General features: G+C 39.5%; 2 protein-coding genes across 3 annotated transcripts in view; both read right to left on the bottom strand.

Moving 5' to 3' along the window:
- Positions 1-21,903, bottom strand: part of LOC103913744 (chromosome unknown open reading frame, human C19orf12) — a 34,376-nt gene extending 12,473 nt beyond the window's left edge. Inside the window, exon 1 of one of the 2 annotated variants that reach the window (XM_009320285.1) lies at positions 21,866-21,903. The gene's annotated coding sequence lies outside the window, so the exon portion shown is untranslated. Of the gene's footprint in view, positions 1-20,907; positions 20,989-21,865 lie in introns of those variants that run through there. The other variant, XM_009320286.1, reaches the window with a different exon arrangement.
- Positions 1-24,378, bottom strand: part of LOC103913745 (uncharacterized protein F13E9.13, mitochondrial-like) — a 53,668-nt gene that overhangs the window by 8,123 nt on the left and 21,167 nt on the right. The window contains exons 5-6 of the mRNA XM_009320287.1: positions 21,866-21,961; positions 20,908-21,021 (exon numbers count right to left, since the gene is read on the bottom strand). Of these exons, the coding sequence (XP_009318562.1) occupies positions 20,908-21,021; positions 21,866-21,961 (210 nt within the window). The remainder of the gene's footprint in view (positions 1-20,907; positions 21,022-21,865; positions 21,962-24,378) is intronic.

Genomic DNA, 24,378 nt, shown 5'->3' with positions numbered 1-24,378 from the left:
GTGGGCCCGCCGCCTCCTGCTCCCGCCTGCCCCCGCGGCGGCACCGAGAGCAAACCCGGCCCAGACGCCCTAAGGCGGGCACGGTGTTCGCTGCCGGCCCCGGCCGGAGGTCAGGTGCTGTGTAACCGCTCTCCTGGAGCGTGATGCTCATTTTGGAACAGCACAACACGCCCCGGGGAGCATCTGCTGCTCCGGTGCACGGACACGGCCTTTGTGAAGGGTATTACAACATGCCACAGCATTTTCAGGTACACTGTTCTGGAAGAGCACCTCCCGATCCCAGCTGAGCTATTACAGGAGGAGGAAGAAAGGGGCTGCTTACCACAGAATGCTATTAGGACATCCCTGGCCCTAATCTTGGGAATATCAGCTAAGAATATTTTTGCATTCTTTTCATCCAGGTTTATTTCAGTCATCAGCTCGGTAAAGCGCAGCATGCTAGTCTGACATAGCACCATACGTAGTCAAACAAGCTGTGCACTGAAGCGGCGTTCAACAGCTGTGTCACATACAGCTCTTGAAATACATAGTTTCTTAACACCAGTACAACCTTTGAAAAGTTACTGCCTAACGTTAAAAATGCTGCTGTTTCCCAAGAATGGATTATTAATGAGGTTTTTGTCAACTAAGCCTTTATTTATGATTTCATTTCCTTGTTGAGAAGATGAAAAAGCAGGATGAGGAAAAGGAGGAATATAATTCACAATTTTTGTCCCTTTCCTGTGGCTGCACTGGGGACTTCTTAACCTCTTCATGCTTTATATGATCACATAAAATAACTCTGTGTAACAACTTAAGATGTTACAGGTCTACTGGTGCTCTTGATTTTTATGATTTGGATGTAAAAAGGAAATGTAATTCCTAAAATGAGCAAAGAACCAAAACGCCATGTACATTTTAAAAAGTAACACCCCAGATTCCAGCTGTAAGCAGCTTTCCAAGGAACAAAATTAAAAACAATTAAGTCTGCCAACCATCAAAGCAGGGAATTTTTATCACTCTATCCCAAACTGAATCCTTACTTCACTACTCCAGTTAAAAAGGTTATTAGGGCTACATCAGCAGGTATTTATTAGGTCTATTTTTTTCTATGGTAGAGGTTACTAAAATGAAAATGTGAGATAACAGTGCAGAGTGTATCCTTTAAGGACGCTTGCGCTGCTGTAAATCATACTCTCAGGGAAATTCTGACTGTGTTGAGGTCAATGAGAATCTGGTAATTGCAGTCAGCTTGATTAAGATTTGATTCTGTATGTAGTTACCAGCCAGCATCTGATGGCATGCCTGTTACTCTCCTTGGTGAGCATTAACCAATGCACATGAATCAGCACACCACACTTTCCACCGAACGTTCTGTGAGTTTGGGCTAAGTAGCAGCGCAGAAGCCCTATTTTCAGTCTTACTGAAGCAGGAAGACCCGCGATAGATTTTCTCCCGACCACGTTTGCTGCCCGGCGGGCTCCATCTGGCGGCTACCCACACCTCTCCATCGCAGGGGTTCAGCTACACGCTTGCCGTTTGGGAAAAAGTCATCCTAAATGCGAGAAGGGACAGCTCTGCTGGCTGTATTCTCTTGTACAGGATTGTATATTCTGGCTGGATCTGTCACTGTTATTCTAGCGTGTGCTTATATGCTTTTCAACATCCACTCTTAAATAATTAGTACCTGAGATTAAAAACCATGTGAATGTTTATTTCTAGGAGTGGAGTGAGAGCAGTTCAAGGTGGTCCTGCTGCAAATCGGATCCTGCCAATAATCTCACTGTATTCACTGAGGTATGCTGGGCTTTTCTAAGTACTAGGTGTTATTTCTATTCCTGTATCGTAGTTCTCTTTGTCCCCTTTATCAGCATTGATTCACTATTTAATTTCCTTTATCAGGATGTTTTACATCTTTTTCCTCTTCAGGTTACTAGGAACTCCATAATTTAAAAATCAAGCGGGGAAAAAAAAAATCCCTTTCACCCCCAAGAATCCTCAAGTCATCTGTCAAAAGCAAGCATCAGAAATCAACCACAGCAATGGTGCATTGGCATTCTGGGGACTGGGCCACTTGGCAGATTTCTGTCAACTCCTTCCCTGACATACAGCAGAACCCAAAAGAACCACAAGCCAGTTCAGCACATCTTCAGGGTTCACTGCATATTTTCACAGCTTTTGACATACTAGGAGGTAGGCCAAGGGGCACCAGGAATGATTTCAGCTGGAGATGGGCTGTTGCTACCAACAGAATGATTCAGTCTGCCTTTCAGCTTGCTCCTTATGGGGTCTTGAGAAAATGCCCATCAGGAGCAGGCTCAGTCTGGAGGAACTGTCCAGAAATACCCAGTGCAATTATCTGAAATACCTATTACCTTCACAGGAAACCATGACAGATTTTTTTTTTTAAGACGAGGCACTTAATCTTGTTGGACAGGAAAAAGCTGTTTCTCTAAATTTTCTTCTGTGCCAGAGATTCCAAGAGAAAACATGAGGATTAGGCAACTGTATGTGACAGACTTAGTTTCATCATTTCATCTAGTTGCACTTTTTTTTTGTTCCTTAAAATCTTTAAATTTCTTACTATCACAATGGCAGGAAAAAAACATTCAAAATTTGAGGCATGTGCAAGTAACATAGATCCATTTGCCTAAGTTTGCAAAGCACCTAAGAATACTCTTGAGATTTCCCTTTCATATCAATGTGTTAACATGGACATGGGTGAGGATGGTTTAATTTACAATGTTACATCAAAGCAAGGACAAAAGAGGAAAAAGGAAATGTCATGTGTTCCCCAGAACATGTGATGGGAGTGGTCCACAGAGAAGAAAGGGGATGGAAGATGTAACAAAGCAGGTTTCTAATCATATCCAAGTTTAGGAGGGTAAGAGATTTCTATCAGTTCCCCCAGAAGTCTGGGAAACCCTGTGCTGCAGTGAAGAAAAGCTGCTTTGCTTATCCCTGTCTAACGTCTAGGGCTCTAGACAACCTACATCTCTCCCTGGATACTATAAAACCCCAGTATGCATCCTCTTATAGGGTCCCAGGAATAACAGCATCTGTTCTGAAAGACTCTGCCACTTCTGCTTCATATTATATTTATAATCTGAACCTTCCCTTCTTGGCAACAATACAGTTTTATAACTTCTGAGTTCCTGATATTATACTCTGGATTACCAAGAAAATGGTGAGCTCCACAAGATCAAACAAGGCACAACCTATATTGAAAGAGAAAATGAATATAAAAGTAATGCTATAGCATTTAACTCCTTAAACAGAGCCACTTAGTAAGGGAAATTTTGCAACTGCAGAATGACTGTTTAAAAGGAACGGTGCTTCCTCCAGAACTCTGTTCAATGAGAAAAGGTAACATTTCTAAAACCAGACACCTAACTCCAATTTTCACCTATTAACACTCTTCACCTCTGTGCATGCAGGTGTAAATAATATAGTAAAAATGACCGAATCGCTATGGGAAGACATGATAGCAGGTTACAGAAATCCACTACAAGGAAAGCATATGCTTGATGGCAAATCTTTTCCCCATTTCCTACATTCAATATTCATCAGAATCTGACTTCTAATTGAATGCAAATAAAGGATATAACAGGTTTTTGCATATGAAGTGAAGATATAGAACATCTGTCTCTTCACAGCCTTTCAATATACCTTATGTGACATTAAGCAAAGAAGAGACTTGCCTCATCAGCTTGTAGGAAACGGTGAATTTGAAGAACAGTGTGACTGAATTAAATCATTCCACTGCTGCTGTAAAAGGTGCTGCTTTGGTCTCCCCGCACACTCTCAGGTGATAAAATGCCAAGTTGGGCAAAATCAGTTGCAATGCCAAAAAGATGGACTACTGGTGCAGAAGGTCACAAAACACTATTAATTGCCTTATATCATCTCAGTCTTGAAAGCTGATCCAAAAATATAGGCTGGTGCTTTGGAATAAAGCACACACTGCTAGCTAGCACTATCCAAGCAAGCTGTTAAAGATATTTAAGGCATATCCTTAATTGCAAATGGTATACCTATCTTCTGTTCTTTTAGACTCTTATTATAGTAGTCATTTATGCTGGTTTTTTACTTCTTCAGCAGCCTAATTCAGTAATAGTGTTTACCGGTAGAGTAGCCATCTTGTGACCTTTTCAGAAAAAGCTACAGCAAATCTGAATGTAAAAGTCAGTGTCCTGAAATTAGTTTACGTGTTTATGTGTTATAGCATGTATGAACACTGAAGTGGAAATAAAATCCTGGTTAAAAAAATAGCTACACAAAATACCTGCAAGGTTTCCAGAGAGGAGTTAAAAAAGAGACAATCTCCTACAACCACTTCCTCCACTCATCACTCTTTTGTAGAATGTATCTAAAAAGTGCATCTGAGGTTTCTTGTGTATGCCTAATTAAAGGGCATACATAAAGTAGACAAGTTCAAAATCAGATCTAAAATGTGCATTGTAAATTCAGATAAGGAACAAAGCATTCTGGTATCAAGGATGGAAGGATGACACTTGAAGGTGTCTGGAATAACATCAGTGATAGATTTCCATGCTTGATACTATTCAGTGGTGTGAGAAATCTGTACCATAACCCGGTGCTTGTGGTGTCTGAGAACAGCAAATGTTCAGCTACATATAATTCTGGCCCCAAACATACACTGCTTTGGAGACGCAAAGAGTAAGTACAAACGAGCTGGCTTAAGTCCCATCAGAGTAAAGGGTCCCTGGCTGACTTCACTTCCAACCTTACACTGTCACGGGTGCTGAATGAGAGCCCAAGTTTTACAGAGCTGTTAGACTAAGTTTCCTGTTCTTCTGGGAACACAGAACAATTCTCCCAGCTTTCTTGGGCCTGAGTTCTGATAATGCGGCAGACAAGAGGGGAGCTCGCAGTCAGCTAGGTAGTAGGAAGGGGAGAGGCCAGTTTGTACAGATTGCATTGCCTGATTTTCTTTCCTCGTGTGATAGGTTGGAGGCAAGAAGATGGAAAGGTGATTTGAATCAGTCTCTACAACGATGGACCAGATTCAAAACTTCGAGAAGTCACTGCAAATACTCAAATGTGTTACAATGGCATTTTCAGACTTACACTGTTTAGCATGTTATATTTTAATACTGCCTCCTGGGCCACCTCTCTGCTTCACTTGCAATCACAAGGGTGTCACCATTTGGGATCACACATAATGCCTATGTGGCTACAATAGGGTTGTCTAAAGAACTATTGCTAAGCTAAATGAAGAGTAGGGTAGTGTTTATACCATATTTATAATTGTCCTATAATGTGATCTAGACTTTGGAAACAAAAAGAACTGGAAACTCTTTGCAAACTACAAAGGCCCTTTGCTGGCTTTCTGCAGACTTCAATTTGGGAACCACTGCCTTAAAAATGTCATAAATGACTGTCTCAGGAATAAAATGAAGTGCATTCAAAACCAATAACAGGCATAATTTATAAAGAACAGCTAATACCAAATGACTTTACCTACAACAGTGTGCAACATACACTGAGACACAAGTACCACTGGAGTAGAGGGCATTGACCAAGCAGATGACTGAATGCTAGAAAGGAAAAGAACCGGACAGCCCCTTCTCTATGGTAAGTTCCAGGGGATCTTTCATTCTGCCCTAAGCAGACAAGCATTAAGTTCTCAAAAGTCTGTTGAAAAGGCTCACAGCAGGATGTGCCATTCTCTATACCACAGAAGAATAAAAGGCTAAGAATTTGCTGCAATTAGAATAAACAACTGTCCTTAATTTCTGTCAAACAGTAGATGTCTCCCTTTGCCAGTATTTGAAACGTGTAAAATGTTGTTAGGGTACACATCCACAGCCAGCGTTATTACTCTTTTTTTCAGCCTACATTCCCATCATGCCTCGTAGAAAAATCCATGGGGGACGAAAGATAACACTGAGTCCAAACCCTGAGAACAGAGCTCCATGAAAGCAACAAATTATAAACTCTACTGAAGAGATTTTCTTCAGAAAGATCACAGGTCTCATGCTTTAGTCATGGCCCGTTCCTTTGCCAGCAGGTTCAGAGGGAGTGATCTGTGAAAGCTAAGTGATTTCTTTCAAGCAAGCTGCTCACGATGACTACAGAAACCTCAAGGATTACAGGGCACAAACAATGGGAGAAAAGCTGCTTCAAATAATACACTCAGACAATGGAGTTGCCATTATGGTAGCAATGCAAAATATGGACAGGGATTTAAATGAAACGGGTGGTATCTGTATACTTTGGAGGGCTCACGTGTGCCAAATTTGGCAGCATGAGTGTTCATATTGCTTGTTGCTCCACCCCTTGAACAATGAGGCTAAACCCCATATGTGCAGGAGTTGGTAGAGCACAAGCCGTTTTGCTAATCACACTGCATGCAAGAGCAAAAAGACAAAGGGAACTAGTAATGCTTAGACTAGCATTGGGGAAATAATTAAGCATGAATGAAATATTGTATGTGGATTTGAAATGAATGTTCTTGGAAACAATTGTGCTGTTTCAGTTGTGTTGCTTTCCCCCTTAAGTTTCACAAAGTAATTTGCATGTCATTTAAATAAATACTATAAATTATTGCAACCTTTTTGTTTTTATTTACATAAAACAAAATGCTCATTTCCATTATTGTTTGGATTACCTGACAAGAGTGAAATGCAGAGGTCTGAGAGGAAACTTGTCTCTCCCCAAAATATTAGAGATTTCTCATGCGTGAGTGAGCCAGAAAGGAGGACCCCACCTTTAGCTTTGCGTTACGTAGACAATTAATGCTCTGTAGATGTAACAGAGATACCGGATCGGACCTTTCAGTTGAGCCAAGCTGGAGCTCCAAGCTGGTGGAGGGTACTGGTATATGCTGCCTTGCACTTGTCAGGGCTTCATGGCCCTTCATGAAAATAAGAACAGCCTCAGCACTGCTTGTCTGCTGTCATGCAATGTTCACTGGCCAAACCTGCTTTTTCTGGGATAGCTTAGTTGTTTGGGGCTTAAGCACATACAGCGAACAATGACAACAACAGCTCTACAGGCATACTGAACTTGCACAGGCCGCTTGAGTGCTTGACAGCATCTGCAGCAGATACTTGGTACGACTTTCACACACTGGGAGGTTAGGACACTGCTGACTTGCAACTCTAATGAATTCTCTGTTTCTTTGAGAATTCATGAGATTTAACTTCAACCACCATAACTTACAAGGCCTACACTCTTCTTTGATGCTCATATTGTTTTCACTTCCATTCAGTGTTATCCACACATCACCAATTTGATTTCACTTCTGATAAATATTTGCCTCCCTTCTTGACTATATAATTAAACTTCCTTCTCAGAGTCCTTCTCAAACCTGCTTTCTCCTCTCACCCTGTTCAGGGGGTCAACAGCATCCAATTCGGAACCCTTGCCATTCTGTGAATTCAGAGAATTAAAAAGAAATCGAATGATTGAAATACAGATCCTAATCCAGAAAAAGGTGAGTGCAAGGTAGCCTAAAAAGTTAGGTAGGTGCACATCCCTCTGGAGGATCATATGGGGCCTGTTGGCCATTGAAAGCTAAATATAGATACCATCACCTGAAAAACCAAGTGACCTAACCGTCTGCAAAAGGAGGAATTGAATATCTAGCATAAATTTTAAAGTTCTGGCCATAATACATTAAATGACCATTCGGGCTTCTGACCTGTGAAGACTGCCTGCAGGTTTCTTCCACAATGCTTTATTTATGTCTGGTTGCTCTCTCCATGCTCTCTCCAGTCTAAAAGGGAATCCAACAAATATTCTCCTCTCTTCTCGCACAACCCTGGGCTGCTTTTCCCGTGGTCTGTTGTAAAATACATCCAACGTTACAGATTGCAAACCAGATGAACTCATTACACAGATGTTCTTTTCACAGAAGAATATCCTGTAGTCTCAATTTCTAAGGCTCTTTTTTGTTTTATAAACCAAGGGATTCAACCTGCTTCCCATCTTGGATATGAAGGTATTTACTTTCCTGGACTTTGCTTAGTGGAGTCCTAAGTTTTGCTTCACCACAAAGGAAGTAAAATTGACTGGGTCTAACTTAATGATTTCCAGATATCACTAGGGTGTGCTATAGATCACAAAATTTCAGTAAAGCACAGTTAACAGGGAAAAATCCAGCCGCTATACTAAATATTCTCAATTAATTACAAATATAGAAGCAACTCGAAACTGACTCAAATTCCCTTTAAAACAACTCGAGAGGTAATATAACACCTTAACAATTTAAAACATTTTTGTTACACAGGTTTAGTAAACAGTGTGGTACACAACAGAGAACTAACTAGAGTCAGGCAGATAATCACATGCCTAAACTGCACGTAGATAACTAAAATCCAGGCATGCAGTCTGCTGGGAATTGAAAAAAATGGGACTAGAACCAATATCCATAATAAACCAGGTAACAAGCAATAAGGGACTCCTTGTGGCAAACTTTCTTGGAAAAAAAATTATGAGACTATTTAAGTCACTGGAACTCACAAGGGTAAGACCTAGGGATGCAGAGTCAGGGGCTGAATAGTAATTATTTATACCAATTAATGCATATAAACAATGGTGCTGAAATTCCCAGTGAGGATAACAGTAGAACTGAACCAAATTCATTACAGGAAACTGCACCTGTCAGGTGTCAGATCTTAGTACAAGGGTGCCCAGCACAGAGTTACACTGGGAAGGCGACCGCAGCCTCTGGAGGAAGGAAAGCGTCAGCTCCCAGCTGTTGGCTTCCACCCACTTCCAGCCCCCGCAGGAGGTAAGAACCCTTGCTACAACCTACACCCAACCAGCTGCTCAGCTCTTGGGAGGAAGCATCTTCCCGCTCTTACACCTATAACCTTCAGCCTAGGAAAGAAACATATATCCTGGCACACCATCTGGTCAAGTCCCAGTATAGTCATGGAGTGGTGGTGGGATAATGAACCCAGCACAATAAGGATGCTGAATCAGAAGAGTTTTTAAGCACAGCTCAACTTTAAGCATATATTTACACTAACAACCACAGACTCAAATGCAAATTTAAAAACAAGCACCTATTTAAACACAAACAAAAGCTTAAATGGTTTAATGCGCTGAGGCCCCAACTGTCAAGAAATATCCAGTACGCCATAGTTAGTGGTAACAGCAAACAGAATTATGAAGTGATGCTTCAGCAGGCTTATGAACTGAGTTTGGTAGCCTTACACCATGAACCACGTATTCATTATTGTAACAATTTGTATTACTATTTGTAGCATCTAGGGAACCCCAATCAGGGCTCTATTGTGTTACAGACTATACAAGCACAGAAAAATAGGATGGCTTTTATAATGAGTACATCACAAGCCCCACTACCATAATTAACATTGATTAGCATCGATGCAAACAGCATGGGAAGACAAAGATTGAGCCAGTTTGGGAGCTGAGGTACTCTCACCCTTTAAGGTGGCTCCTCTGGTTCCCAACTGCAGAACAGAGAGGAGGCTGTTTCAGTGGGGAAGGCTGCAGTCTCCAGTGCTCCCAGTTAGCAGCTCCCATGAGCACATTCTAGGACACAGGATTCAAAGAGGCATCTTTGTTACTTACTAGTCCAGTCTCTATCACAGGCAACTACACCACACAATCCTGCCCTTAAAGTTATCAAGAACCATTACAAACCAGTTAAGAGTGCTTTTTTCTTCCTACTCAGGGTGTACATCTCTCTGAAAACATACCAGGTTGGCTGGAACAGTTGGATTAGACTGTGTATCTACGCATCAACCTAAAGAAAGCCTGCTATTTGCTGTCACAGATCAGTATTAGTGCAAAATGCAATGGCTAGAACTGACCTAAACCAAGAACCAGAGTCAGACTTTCAGAGTATGTAAATCAACAGAAGTCAAAACACCAGTACCAAACCTACTCCCTAAACTCTAGGATATTTCCCCGGCTTCCCCAAGCCCCCCTCTTCCCAGCATTTGTTACTCTTCCCCAATACCACTGTGAAGCTGTATGATTGCAACCACCACAAACCATACTGACCAAAAAGGACAGCTGGCAACCTCTGATCTACTTAATGTATTAGAAAAGATCCAAAAAAGCCAGATCCACTTTAAATGAAATCTCGAAAGAGTGACCTTAATGGACATGCGATGTGGAGCTACGTGTAACACACTTCCTCCCTCTAATATACAGTCCTTGCTAGATCTATAATTACCATATGTATCTTCTCATCCCAGGCCCATGGCATTTTCCCAGGTTTGCCTTGGACACTAAAGCAGTTTTGCCTATCCAACTGTACGAAAAAGTGTTGACAGCTCTGTAATGCCAGCAAAAAAAGATAACATTTTGAAATGGATAGTTGAAATTACAGGGTTGAATATTTTGATTGTGTAATGAAACTATCTTTACTAACCAAATGAGATTCAAGACCTGAAACTTTCCTATGAACCATCCTCTCCCAAAAATGTTTCTGCATGCTTTTATTGCATAACCTAACAAAATACAACCACCTTGAATTTCACTTTCACATCCAGTACCATGGAAAATATATCCACGGAAAATACATTCACACTAGAAATTTAGATCAGTTCTCCATGACATCACTCATGTCACAACCTAACCTGCAACCTGGTGTATCAGACTCGGTGCATATCTGAAGAATTCTCACATGCATTAAACTGAACATATATGTAAATATTTGCAGGATTATACTGTAGCCACAACTTCAAATGCAATCCAGATATGTTTATGTGCTCAACTGTAGTTAGGGTCTGGTGTTTTGCTATTTTTTGCCATTCTGGTAAAGTTTCTTAATTTAATTTTTTAAGATACTTCCTACAATTTCACTCACAGGGAAGTGAAAGATAATGCTATAAAGCCTAAAAATAAACCTAGATCTGCTAAAAAATTCATCATTTCACTCCCAGGCTTCCACCAGCTGAGCTTGTCTGCTTTAGGTTTGACACCCCTGAGAGCTACAAGCACAACTTATAAAGATGAGCAAGTTTACATGAGAATGATGAAGAAATCCATTTTTTTAATCTTTACTTTGCCAAAATACTGTCCGGGGCACTTATTACTAGAAGACATTTACTTTTGGCAATTTCTCACTCACTTTTAATACTGTACTTATGTTATTTGCAAGTTTGGAGAGGTAATGTCCAAATACGTACACTTCTCTACATGTACTTCTTTCAGGTTTGCTCATTACATTCATTAAACTATTTAATTCTCAAGGATCTACTGGAGATACAGTGAAGACCCCCTGAACACCAGTTAAGAATAAACCTGTAATGAGAATAAATTACAAACACATATCAATTGCTACAAGTCCTGTAAGGAGTGAGACCTTTCTACATAAACATCTGCTGCAGAATTAAATCTGATACATTAATAAAAGCCCTCCCCACTCAAATCAAACAATGGAAGTATAACAGTTACCCGATCAGTTAAAAGAATAAACCTTTTAAATAAATAAATTTGCGCTACACCAATTTATGTCACTGTGGTACTTAAGGCAAAACCTTTTAAAGGAATAGATTTACTGTGCATACAGATCTCCACTGGGTATGTGTAATTATGCAAAGGAAAGGCATTACTTTTAAAGTGGATGAATGGCTGATACTTTTTGATTTACTGCTAGAAACAGAAAAATGGTAATGGCATGAAATAAGCATTTGCAAAACCATTTTGGCAGACAGAAAATGTTTGATTTACCTAGGGCATCCATCAGGTTCTATACTTTAGATCAAAGTAGATAAATGGAAAGGCAAATGGATATTTGGAAAAAAAGTCTACAGCTTTTCTGTCAGCCCTACAAGTTACATGTTTGGAGGGGGAAAAAGCCCAAAGCTCTTTGGATGGAAGGAAGTCATGATTCATCACTGCTCTGGCAACTACAGCTTTCTGTATTTACCTGGAAAGGTGAGAATGGCAGGGAAGTAGTTGTAACTTTCTCATTCTGGGCCTGATTCTGAGAGGTGATTTGAAGGCGGCTGGCAAAGCTCAACATTTCCATCTGACACTGGAAATGGATAATGCGTACCCTGGGTCATATCTTCCTCTCAACTCTAAGTTGTTCACTATCTTTTTCTCTCCTCTTCCAGCTTGAATTCACATTGGTGAAGAAAATATGTTCCAGTCAAGACACACACACACCCAAAATTGAAAACCACTGCCTTCTCAGATCCTTTTGAAATCTGTGCAATAGGAAGGCACACTGAAGGTAGGACAAGGCTTACTGGACAATTATCTACAACAAGTCAGGAGACTGAAGAACCAAAAATCAGCTTCTTCCTATGGCAGAATTCTTCCTAGAGGTTCCTAGTGAAAAGCATGATTTCTGAGTGTGCCATGATCCTGTTCTGAACTCCTCCTATACTGAAATGCATCACCAGGAGCTGTGTAGTGTATGCATTGTGTCAAACCCTTAAAGCATCACTAGACCTGTGGTACATGTGTTGCACAGATGGTCTGAACATGCACAGTAAATCCAAAATGTTTGGAACACATCCAATTTGTTCTGCTTGTGAAAATCCACAGGAGGGCACATGCACAAGAGCCCCAGCCACATCAGATTTACTGCAAGTGTACAGACCATGTGCAGTGGGCATTTCCAGTAAGTGTCAGATTTGCTATACATGCATGGTAGAAAGGACTTGCTCACGTGCCAAGAAAAGGCTGGGATTACTAGACATCTGGAAATCTTGACAAACATACATAATCCTTGACTACAACCTCTCAACAAAATGTGTGGCTGGGGAAGGACATGTCTGGAGAAATTCAACATATGTCCCTCTGCCCGCTCCATCAGGAAATAACACAGAGTAGGGTATATGGCCTTTCCAGTTCTCTCCACATCATTATGAACATGAGCAGCAAATCCATCAGCTGCTTCTGCATCCATTTATTCTATGGAAAGGTTGCCCAGCTCTTAAGAAGCCAAAGAGCAATCAAAACTCATGTCTTTTGCCCAGATGGGTAAAAAAAGCCAGCAGGACTTATAATTACACAGTAACAGAGAGCTGGCTGCTCTCTAGGATGCTCGTTTCATACACTTCTCATAACAAAGTTAGCAGATATCTGCTCCTGCTGACTTACATGGCCTGTATTTTTAATTCAGTAGTTTATCCTTGACCACTGAAATACTGGAACAGATTACCCAGAGAGGTTGTGGAAACTCCGTCCTTGCAGATATTCAAAATCTGTCTGGACAAGATCCTGAGCAACCTGTTCTAGCTGACCATGCTTTGAGCTGGGGGGGTTGGACTAGATGATGCTCCTTCCAACCTTCACTGTTCTGTAATTCTGTGGTGAAGATCTTTCCCTTCAGTTCTGTAGATGCACTTGCCTTTCAAGAAGTAATTGATCATACCTCTACCATAAGCCATGGTTATCACTGTATACAGAGTTCAAAGATGCTGTGTTTGTGGAGCAGGCCAAATCATCTACAGTGATCTGCAGTTATCAACAAAAAATGACCAAAAAAGATTAAGTTTTACCAACAAAAGAGACCAAGAAGGACAATGCTAGCCCTCTGCTGCATTCCAATATCTGTGACTGGTAAACAGCCCTTATACATAAGGCTTTACATACACAGCTCCACACGTGAGATGAAAGTCAATGCATCTTCAGACCAGGCTCAGTAAGCAGCACCCAGACCTTTTATGCGTATATGCCCTTCAATCTCCCCACCCCTCTTCCCAAGCTTATCTTTAGTTGTGCCTCTCTGAAACAGCAACCCTGCTAGACTTCCACATAAACTCTTAAAATCAAGACTCAAGACTAAGACCACCAAATGCAGGATACACGTACACCTATAACAGCCAATGTACCTATGCGAGCTGAAGATTTGTACACATCCAGGGATATCTGAAAGTTATACACTTCGTTTGTAGAAAAAGTCATTGCAAGCTTCCGTACAAGGAATAAAATAAGTGTTAAAATACTGAGCTAGAAGTAATGCCAGACTGTATTTCTCCTCCTTTAATAAATCAGCACTATATGTATATATGAAATCCAATCCCTTGATGTGTCCAGTTTCAGTGATAAAAACTTAGCGAGCAGGGCAAAAGTTATTGGGTAGAGATCGATATGCTTGCTTGTTGTCCTTGATTGGCAATAACGTGACATTTTCTCCTTGACTGTAAGAGGCGCTTTTGTGATTTGGGAGCATAAAGAAATTCTGTACTTGACAGATTTATATAGTAGGAATACGCTAATGTCCTTTGACCCACTTAAGAATAAATACGACCTACCAAATTGTCATTTTTATGGGTATTTACAACTGAGGCACTTTGTAAACCTAAGAACTAATATTTCCCAAAGGAAATCTGTGCTCTTGAATCTTGATAAATTATTGAAAAATACAAGCCACTACCAGCCCTACAAATTTTCTCTTCTATTTCTCCTATTTTTAGTTACATAGGAGTTGTCAGAGCAGATTGGACCACTGATCTATTTCACCGGGTATGTTGCTGCAGCCATGGCTAGTTCTTCAGAGGAATCCTATAATATTTTTGGCTATTCGATCAAGGCCATGTGAAAAAAAATTCTTTCCTGAAACTTGAAGGTTTTCAGTGCCTGATTGAAATATTAGTCATATAATTCTTTAAGCTCTCAAATTACTATTAGAAAAGTATTACAAACTATAATTTCCACAGCCCAAATGCCACCAGCTGCATTTGCTCTCATGAATGCTTCAGTTGATACTTTTAAACAGTGCAAGGAATAAAGTAAGCCATCCCAGTTCACCCAAACTCCAGTGCTCACCACCTCATGGGTGTAGTGCAGATACTTTGTAATTTAATAACTCCTTACTAACCACCTACATCCCTAGTTTCTTAATTCTGCAGGCCAGGTGACCCAGGAAGCCCTCACTTGATTGCTGTATCTCAGCTCCACTTCATCTCACCTACCCACCCACTTGCCACATAAATTTCTTCCATCACCTTTATGCTGTCTCTGCCCACAAAGGCTTTCAGAAAAGACGAACTAACTACCCAGAGGAGAGATGGAAACTAATGAGATGAGGACCTCTGCCCTTCAGAATCTTCCTCTGGAAGATGACAGTGCATGACTATACCTCTGTAGCTTGGTCTTAAGGAAACAGAAGTTTGAGACGAAACTGATCATTAATATTGTCATCCATAAGAGAATGGTTGAAAGCTATTTCCTTTTATCCTTATTCTCCAGCTGAAAGTTGACAAAAAGTCAGCGCTATTCAGGACAGTATCTAAGACATGAGACGCAGTATTTTTCCAGCAGAAGCTTATTGTTTCTCCTCTTGGTTATATCCCTGTACAACAGTACAGATCCTCTCAAAGACTTTCAACACATCAGATTTTGACTAAAGCATCATGACGTGGCACTCATCTCTACTTTTACTCCATTTCTAAGGGCAGCTGCTTTTCTATTTTTCTTTGCGCATCTGTGGACAACAAAATCTTTTCTCTATCACAAGAATGTCTTCATTAAGTCAGTTTCTGCCTTCAGCTTATTCTTAGTCTTCTGCATACTATAATCTCTGTGTATGCACAAGAAAGGCTTGAGAGGCAAACTGAAAAAGCAGGAAGTTAGAATAAACAATGAGGCAGGAACTGCGGGAAACTTGAGCATCTTTTCTTGCCCTTACTGTGCTGCCTTCCTTTTCATCCTTGTTTACTGTTGAATTTGGGATTCCTCCTACATTTGTATGAAACATGATTTCAATGTCCTCTGTTTTGTGACCTCATTCTGACAGCAGTATAACATGGCACAGCTAATACAGTGACTGCAGCACAAAGTCAAACAATTCTGAGTTTAACTACTATCTTGAACACTTAATTTCATATCAGATTTGGCAAATTTAGATATTTAAAATTTCTTGTGCACTTAACTTACACTTTTACACTTAATGTTGTTCACTAAGTAATAAAAAGGTCCTAAATACCAACTGATTCATCGCTGGATATTCCATCTCCCTTTGCAGAGGTAATAGGATAGAAGTAAAAGTTGCATTTTAATATACAAAACACCCAATAACCCAGCGATCCATGCAACCAAATAGCATCTCTGTCCCATTCATTTCAAGGAGAGTGATATCCTCTGGAAAAAGAAATTATTAAACACTAATGTTTGCTGTCTGACACTGAATTTACTTTGTGAAACAGTGAAAATGTGACAGTGACAGGAAAGAGGGAAGTTAAACATAGACAGAGTGGTAGTTTCACCCCAAATCAGCAAAATCCCTTTTTGACATCTTAAAAGAAACCTACCTGTTAATAAGATCAACAGATTTTTAATCAAGATAATTCACACATCTTTTCCTACGTGTTTAACAAGAAACATCTTAGGCTTTCCTTACCCTTACTACTTCTAAAGCTTCAAACTGTAAGCAAAGAAACGGACTATGTTGTGAATTGCAACCCTTTTGCATCATGTGAAAGGCTTTCCTATTTGCATTACAGAAAGACTTCTTTCTCTCTAAAATTATCCATGCATTTAAAGATTGGGGTGAAAAAGCACCTGTTACTCTCAACATTTCACTAGAAACCATCTGGCCTTACTTTTAGTTCAGCTGCTGCCTCTGTTTCCTCTATTTGCTGCAGACCTACAGAGGCTGACAGGAAGGAGCAATGGTTTTCTGTCTGTGAGCAAAGCACAGGGGAGAAAGGGAGTCATCTATGAAGGCTGGAATACTTCAGTGCCCCAAAGGCATCAGTCTGAGATAGCGCATAGGCAAGTAGTAACTCTGCCAGCTGAAGAATAATCCAAGGAAAGTATTTAATAGGTCTGTCTGGACCCGAGTGTCAAAGTCTTTTTGGCAGATGGAGTCAGGATTGTGAATGCAGTCAGGAAACTATGCAACATTTTCAACTTAATATTGACCAAGTATGGACTTTTCAATAGAAGATTCCTAACCAGTCACCATATGAGAACAACGTGACTGAAGTTATTAGTCCTAACACAGGTCTTTAACAGACATCCTAACGGAAATAGGCTTTTTATCCTTAAAACAAGTGTTCAAAGGATCAAATAATCCTTGTCACTAAGAGTCGAACAATGGTTAAGAGTAGGGGAAAAAAAAATGGAGAGAAGTTCCATAATGCCCCAACACAAACAATTTCTTGCAAGCCCCAGTACAAGCACTCATTCTTATAAAAGCAAAGAGCTAATTGGGTAGGTTTCCCTGACACCTCTAAGACAAGAATCCAGCTCTGTCTCTGGACGATGTCAAGTTCTCATAGTATTTCTGCAGCAGGGACCGTAGAGTGGAGGGGAGGGTCAATTCTACTACACCCCATGGCATGTTAGCCCACAAAAAGAATGTCTCAGCCCAATTCTCCACCCTTTCTGAACAATATATTATTTAGGTCACATAGATAAGCACCACAGATGTGCAAGAAAAAAAAAGCCACAGACAGTTCTGTTCCTAAGCTCGACGTCTAAGTTCCTCAGCACAGCAAACACTGACTGGATGTTAGGGCAAAGGTGCAGGAAGTAAGTCAAGTTTTTGTAATGCAAACCTGTAATGGTTTCTTTTTGAAGATACATACATCTAAATCTGCTCTTAAACCAATGAGCTGTGAATTCCAAGCCTGGATTTTGCTACAGATATCACCCCTTATTGCCATAATTATCCTGCAAAACGTCAGCTTTCTTTTAGGAAAAATGTCTCCCTAAGCCCACATACCAGCAGAGATGATCTTGGAAACATAACCTAGGTGTGAACTCACAAAGTCTTAACTGAAGAGGCTGCAAACAACCTGACACTACAGCAAACATCCCCATGCACTTCTCTCAAGAGAACCACGCAATGTAGCCATTTGTCATGGACTTTGAGATTTTGCTAAGGCCAAATATTTTGGTTTCCTTCCCCCTTCCCGCTCTGCCAGGACCTGCCTGCAAGTCCTTTATATTCCTCAGTCTTCCCTCAGTGAGGAGTTTGTTGGAATAGGTGCAGGAAACAAGAACTCGATTCCAACTTGTAATCAAGGAGTCTGCAGAGTCAAAATAATGGGATGAAAGAACAGCCTAACAGCTGGATCAGCTGCCTAAATGACACAGGGAAGAAAATCTCTGAAAGTTATCTGTAAACCTTAGAAGCTTACATATTTTCAGCACTGAAATAGGTAAAAAAAAGATTTGTCTTATTAGGTCCAGAAAAAAATATTTAAGTTTTATGAATGGAATGAGGGTTTATCAAATTTATACATTGATTTAGACCACAAAGTCGATTATTACCAGTGGTATTTATTTATCTAATTTCACTAAAGAGACCCCGACTTTACTTTAGTACAGGTATCTTTCCTGTACTAAAGATGATACTGAATCTTCGTGTAAAGTCATTTTGCTACACAAACGGACACTTACATTCTCTCTGCTGCTTCCTAAGTTAACAGCGATAACCACATGCGAAGTTCAGGTGGGAACTGAGCTGTGGGCAATTACTGTTATACTTTCACAATCTATTTTTAAGTTTTTTCTGCTCAGCACAGAACAGACATGAGTAAGTACAGTAACTATGCAAGAGCAAAACCTGAGAGAAAGAAGAGATCCAACAAGAAAGGGAGGCCACTAGCTGACATTTTAAAAGGGCAAATTGAAAGCAATCAACACCCAACAAAATGCTCAATGTAGGATGAGGTGATAGCTTAGGATATACTTAGGATACTGTAATGAGGCTAACAAGTGCTGTGTGTTTTAATGTAAATTAACACAAGATAATCTCTTCACATATTTAAGTGATACACTTCAAATTAATTAATACATATTTAATAGAAGTCTTCTTGAACAGCTGTTATTTACTTCTGGAGTTTCTACACATTAGCACTGCCTGCTTTGTTCTGCTCTGAAGTTGTTCATGCTCCAAAGTACTTTAACAACTTGGGCGGTATAAAAATTGAACACTCTTCGCAGAAGAGACAGCCTTTCTGATAACTTAATATTTTTACATTAAGTATTCAAACACTTTCTGAACAAAAGGTCAAATTCTACTTACAGCATCTGTGTGAAACAGGCAAGCAGATGCTTAATGCTGCTAGACAAATACTTTCGGCACAAAGAATGATAAAGAGTTGGTGATCAGTCACATTTCCAGCCTTTAAAAATCAGCTTTCCTTTACTTCTGTTCCCTAAATTCTGCACTTACCATTCATATGTAACAATAAAGACCCAAATTATGGCCTGTTCCTTCCATAAGTGTTACACAGTGGTGTGTTAAATGAAATCCTGACAGTGAAAGTGCTGGCTACAGTATTCGTTGCATGTTATGAGTATTACACCAACTCCTTAGGGTTTTTGTCTTACAAAGACTACTGTGTACGACATTACTTCATTTAGACCTTGCAAACAGCATCGAAGTAGTTCTCACTTACCACCCCTTTTCATTTGAGTCCCAGTCACTTCTGAGTTTTTAGGATGTGAATGAGTAGAAACCAATTCAAGAAACATGCTGGTAACACATTATATTTTCACACTCACAGTGATGAATGTGACTTTTGGCAACTGTAATCGGTTTCTTTAAACATAGTTATCATCACTGAACAATCCTTATCAGTGTATCGGTTGTAGTTTTCAGCTGACTACTTGAAGATGTTTACTCTTCTTATGGCACTAGAGCACTGGCTAGTGCTCATTAGGCTGACATGTCAGCCTTTCTAGCTTACAGGTTTACTGAAAATAACTTTCAAAGTTGGTAACAATTGTATTAGAAAATACTTGTTGGGACAACCATCATTAAATCTTCTGTGCAATGATGTATGGAAATACATGCAGCTTGTGAAAGGCCTGAAAACAGTCCTAAATACACAAAGGTGAAAAATATGTACTGATTTAAGCACACCGATATTACTGGTATCTAAATTCATTCTTTTTTATTAAATGTGGTGTTTTCACAATAAAGAGGACATAAGACGGAAGTCACGACTCAGGCTAAGAACTTAAAGACTAAACCAGATTGATGCTTTAACTGGTAAATATGCTGTGGGTAAATGAGTGTGTGGAAGACAGATTTAGAAAGCATCTTCACGATCCTCAAATAATTCTGCACTGCCTACACCAGCAGCTTGGAGTTAGAGCTGCAGATGCAAGGAATGAGGAAGATGATCTAAATAATTTTTCCCTGCCGCTGAGTGTGGCTGGTGCAAGACTGCCTTAGCTTTCAGGTAGAATCGGTTTCCTGATCCCTGTGAGGCCACATGAATGCTATTGCTGGCACAAGAGAAACAGTGGGGACAAGTGGTTGAGATAGAACTGTTGGTTTTGATGGAAGGCCAAACACATGGCAGATTAAAACACCTGTGTAAATGTGGACTTTGAAAAAGTAGTGCCGGCCACAATAAACAGGCACCTGAAGGGATTTCTATGCATTGAAACTTTGTCAGCGTATTTAGGAGGAAAAGGGAGAAAAGCAGAAGAATGCCAAGGTTGTCATGAGTCTAAAGAATCTCTTTTCCAGGAGGTCAGCACACCAAAGACATTTCACTGCTTTTGATGGGAGTCATGTGGGAGACAGACTAGTCCAGAAAAAAGAAATGAGAAGACTTAATCTCATGCTGTGATATTCTGGAATCACCATTATGTTAATGAAACTGAATTTCTTGAAAACCTTTTTGCCTTTGGAAGGAGGATGTATCTTTTGTTCAGAGAAGCATGGGCACTGCCAGCTGACACAAAAAATGTGTTCGTATACTTGCTTTGGTATCTACAATATAACTTTCATTAGCATCAGCAGAAGCCTGATGCATAGATGTCAAGGAAAGAGAGAGAGATCCCAGAGGACAAATTTAGCTCCCAGTCCCAGGGAATGAAAACATATGTCCACATTTTATACGGCCATGACATAACAGGTATTCTTTGGGTTATTTTAAACTTCCTTAGAGCTAAAAGATCAAATTGAAGGGGAATCTCTTACAACATACACAGTGAGACTGTCATATTTTTCCTCTACATTTTATAGGAAAAATGGAAATCTGTGTTTACCTGTCAGCTTTGGTAGAAAGGTTTCCATAATTACAGCTTGTGTATTGGAAGGAACCTGGCAGTTTTTAACATCACTAATACTAGTCTGGAGAGGTACAAAGCTGTAGGAGCTTGCTGAAAAATAACAATAAATCTTTATTAAAATTTCCAATTTTTGCAAAAATGTTTTAACTAAATTCCAACTCTACTTAAAATGTAATCAAATATTTACATTTATTCTCTATTAAATATTGTAAGTAAATCAATTTCCCAATTATCTTAAATTTTTGTATGGTATACAATTACTACATTTTTATAATAAATGCACAATTCTAATGAAAAAATAATGATCTTGAACTTTAATAGAGCCCTTCATTTGAGGAGATGAAAGTGCTGTACATTCATTCATTTATTATGTCTTACAACCCCCGTGTGATGTAGGTACTATTATCATCGTTTTACAGATGGGGAAACTGAAAGGCTAATTAACTTGTCCAATTTACAATACTCTTAGCTGTAAACTTAGGGCATCCTATTGTACTCACAGGCAAAACAAAACTCAGCTCACCTGTCATGAATATTTACTAAAAATTCTTAAACTCCATAACTATTTTACTTATAGGGGAGAATACATTACACAAGCCTTCACAGAGTTGGTTTTGCATTGACGATGGCTTTGAGTGCCACAGAAATGCGCTGCCTAGAAACAAACATCAGAGCACCAGTTTATTGTAAAGTGTTACCATGTTTCCCAGCTAGTTACGGAGATGACGTGTGTTTTCATTTAATGTTATTAGCCATTCAAGCACACATTTGTGCTTTAATTCTGTATGATGTATCGTACTGCACTTACACACACACAAAAATACTGTTTGCTGACAAACTCATTCTCTCAGTTTACTTATGTGTCCCATAAATTTCTTTACTCTGTCAGGGTCAACACCATTTGCCCAATAACCTTCTTTCTTGAAATACGAACCAATTATTAGAGCGTTTGCATCCAAGTAATTCCTCACATTCTCCAGAGTCACTCCAGACCCAATCAGCACAGGAATCTTCACAGCATGTTTAACCTCTGAAGAGAGGAAAACCAAAATTAGGGTTAAGTCCCATCTTTGAAACTCTATCAAAACTCTAATTTGCTTAGTTTTTCAACAATGAAGAAAGGTATCAAGAAACTCATGATCACGGTATTTCTTACTTCTACTATAGAATGAAACAACTTCTCTAGAAAAAACACCTTTAGCTCTGAACAGCTGTTAAGAAAAATCTCACCTTTATTCCATTTTGCATTCTGTTGTTGTATGAAATGCTGCAGAAGAATATTCCTGGCCACGTATCAGAGGATAGTTTCAGTGCTATGGAAGATATGAAAGTTGGGTCTTGGTACCATACCTGTACCCCTCTATTCTCAAGGAACAAGATTTAAGCAAGATTAAGTTGAATTGGCTGGCAGAGAATGTACTGCATTTTACTATATTCCTGCATAAATTCATTTTTATTCCACATCCCTGGTAAGAAGAGATGCTAGATGCAGGAAGTTTTTGCACAGCAGGACCAGAACCTTTTATTTACTCTGACTATTACCATCACGCTTAGAGGCTCCATTGTGCTTGAGGTGCTACACATACATGGAAAGGAGCTATCGTTTACTGCTGTGTTGCAGTAGCACCCAGTATAGATTCCAGGCAAACCAGGTCCATTGCCTTGACAAAGGATTTACTGATGCTGGAGTGACCATGTGGGCTGCCATGACCCATGTGGAGTCTTAACTGTGTTCTTGATTTCCCTCACCTTAAGATGTGAATAATCACCTCCCCCAATCTTTCCACGAAGTAATCAAAATACAGCTACAAGAGTAAGAAGCCATTCTTGTTTCCATTCATTGTATTAGCTCAGATTCTTTTTTGCAAGTCTGGTGAGATCATTACAGTGGCAGAACTATTCAGTGCTCATTACAATTCTTCAGTCATCAGTTTAAATCACAATAATGGTAGTTGGACTGGTGTGTATTTCTGCCAGGTCTCCCTGCTGAATTTATGCTACGTTGACAACTAGTAGAAGATCTTCAGTGAAGAAACAAGAAGGGCCTTATTCACAGGGAACAGAAAAGGAACATGCTCTCTACTTCATGATAAATTTTAGAAACTCAGAAGTAGGAAAGCAAGCAGTGGTCGTATAGCCTACATTGATAGCTCCAGCTAGTTTACCAGAAAGCAAAAGATAGTACTGATAAAGACTACTTCTCTTTCTATGAATGGCAATGGAACAAAAAAGCCAATTATTTTTTCTATATACAGTATGTGTTACTTAATTATCTGACCCTTTACCTAGCTCCAAAAGGAGAAATAGACAAAATATCAAAACAGGGCTCAAAATATTACAGATCCACTTCATCCCTCACGCACAGGGGTGGATTTCAGACCATGGCTCAGGTGATCAGGTACACTGTGAAATGCATGCATTCTGACAGACCTGACTGCGCAGAAACTGATCTACGGCTCAGTTACCGTAGTTCACATTTTTTAGAATAAAACCAAAAGGGGATGGCTGTTTTGACCATGAAAAGGTTCCCCCATAGATAAATAAAAGGTTATTAGAGTATTTTCTGCAGAACTTGGGTCTGTACTAGCTCTGGAAAAAAAATTTAAAAATCCCAGTTCAAGAACTACTAAGCATCCTTCTTATCCTTTCATTTCAAACTGACCATCCTAAGAGTCACTCACAGGACTGGATGCTTCATCCCTTACTTAGAGAAATGTTGTGAGGCATTATTTCTGACCTTTAAAAACATATAAATTGCTTTAATTCGTGATAAGCTGATGTAAGATGGTTAGAGCTTGAAGTAACTAGGGAAAGCATATATGCAACATAAAAAAAAGTCTGCTTCAAAACACTGTTTGTTTAAATGAAGTTTCATCAGAAGCCTAACTTATTAATTATGCTTCAGGGAAGACTAATTATTTATCACCTTCCTACTTCACCAAAGAAAGGGATCAATTAAAATGTTCTTGAATCTCTTTTTAGGTCACATGCCCTGCCATTTTTCCATCTAGGAACAATAACTCCTTCTTACAAACATTTTAACCCAAAATTAAAACCATTCCACACAGTCCCTACTGAAAATTTTAAACAAATCAGATGGATCATGCATCTATGATTAAAACTAGTTATTTCTATGCATATTTTATATTCTTATAGTCATCCTGCTTACAGCAACAAAATAATTCATTTTTAGTTATTTATAGCATTATTACTGAAATCCTGTTCTAGAAAAATCAGAATTTTATTTATATAGTATCTACATGCTCTTAGAAATATCATATCTGCTTTACATAGATACCAATGCATAATTAAGGTGCTACAACTGACCGGAGATTTGCGCAACAGTACTTTACCATATTCCCAGAGGAACTGCATTCCAAGTCAATATTTTTTTTTACAAGTGCATAAGGCACATTAGCAGGTAGTTGTTTTACAATTATTTCACAT

This window comes from Pygoscelis adeliae, unplaced genomic scaffold (genome assembly GCF_000699105.1).
Source record: "Pygoscelis adeliae isolate BGI_AS28 unplaced genomic scaffold, ASM69910v1 Scaffold62, whole genome shotgun sequence".
NCBI classification, from domain to species: Eukaryota; Metazoa; Chordata; class Aves; order Sphenisciformes; family Spheniscidae; genus Pygoscelis; species Pygoscelis adeliae.
This window is presented reverse-complemented; position numbering and strand designations above follow the sequence as displayed.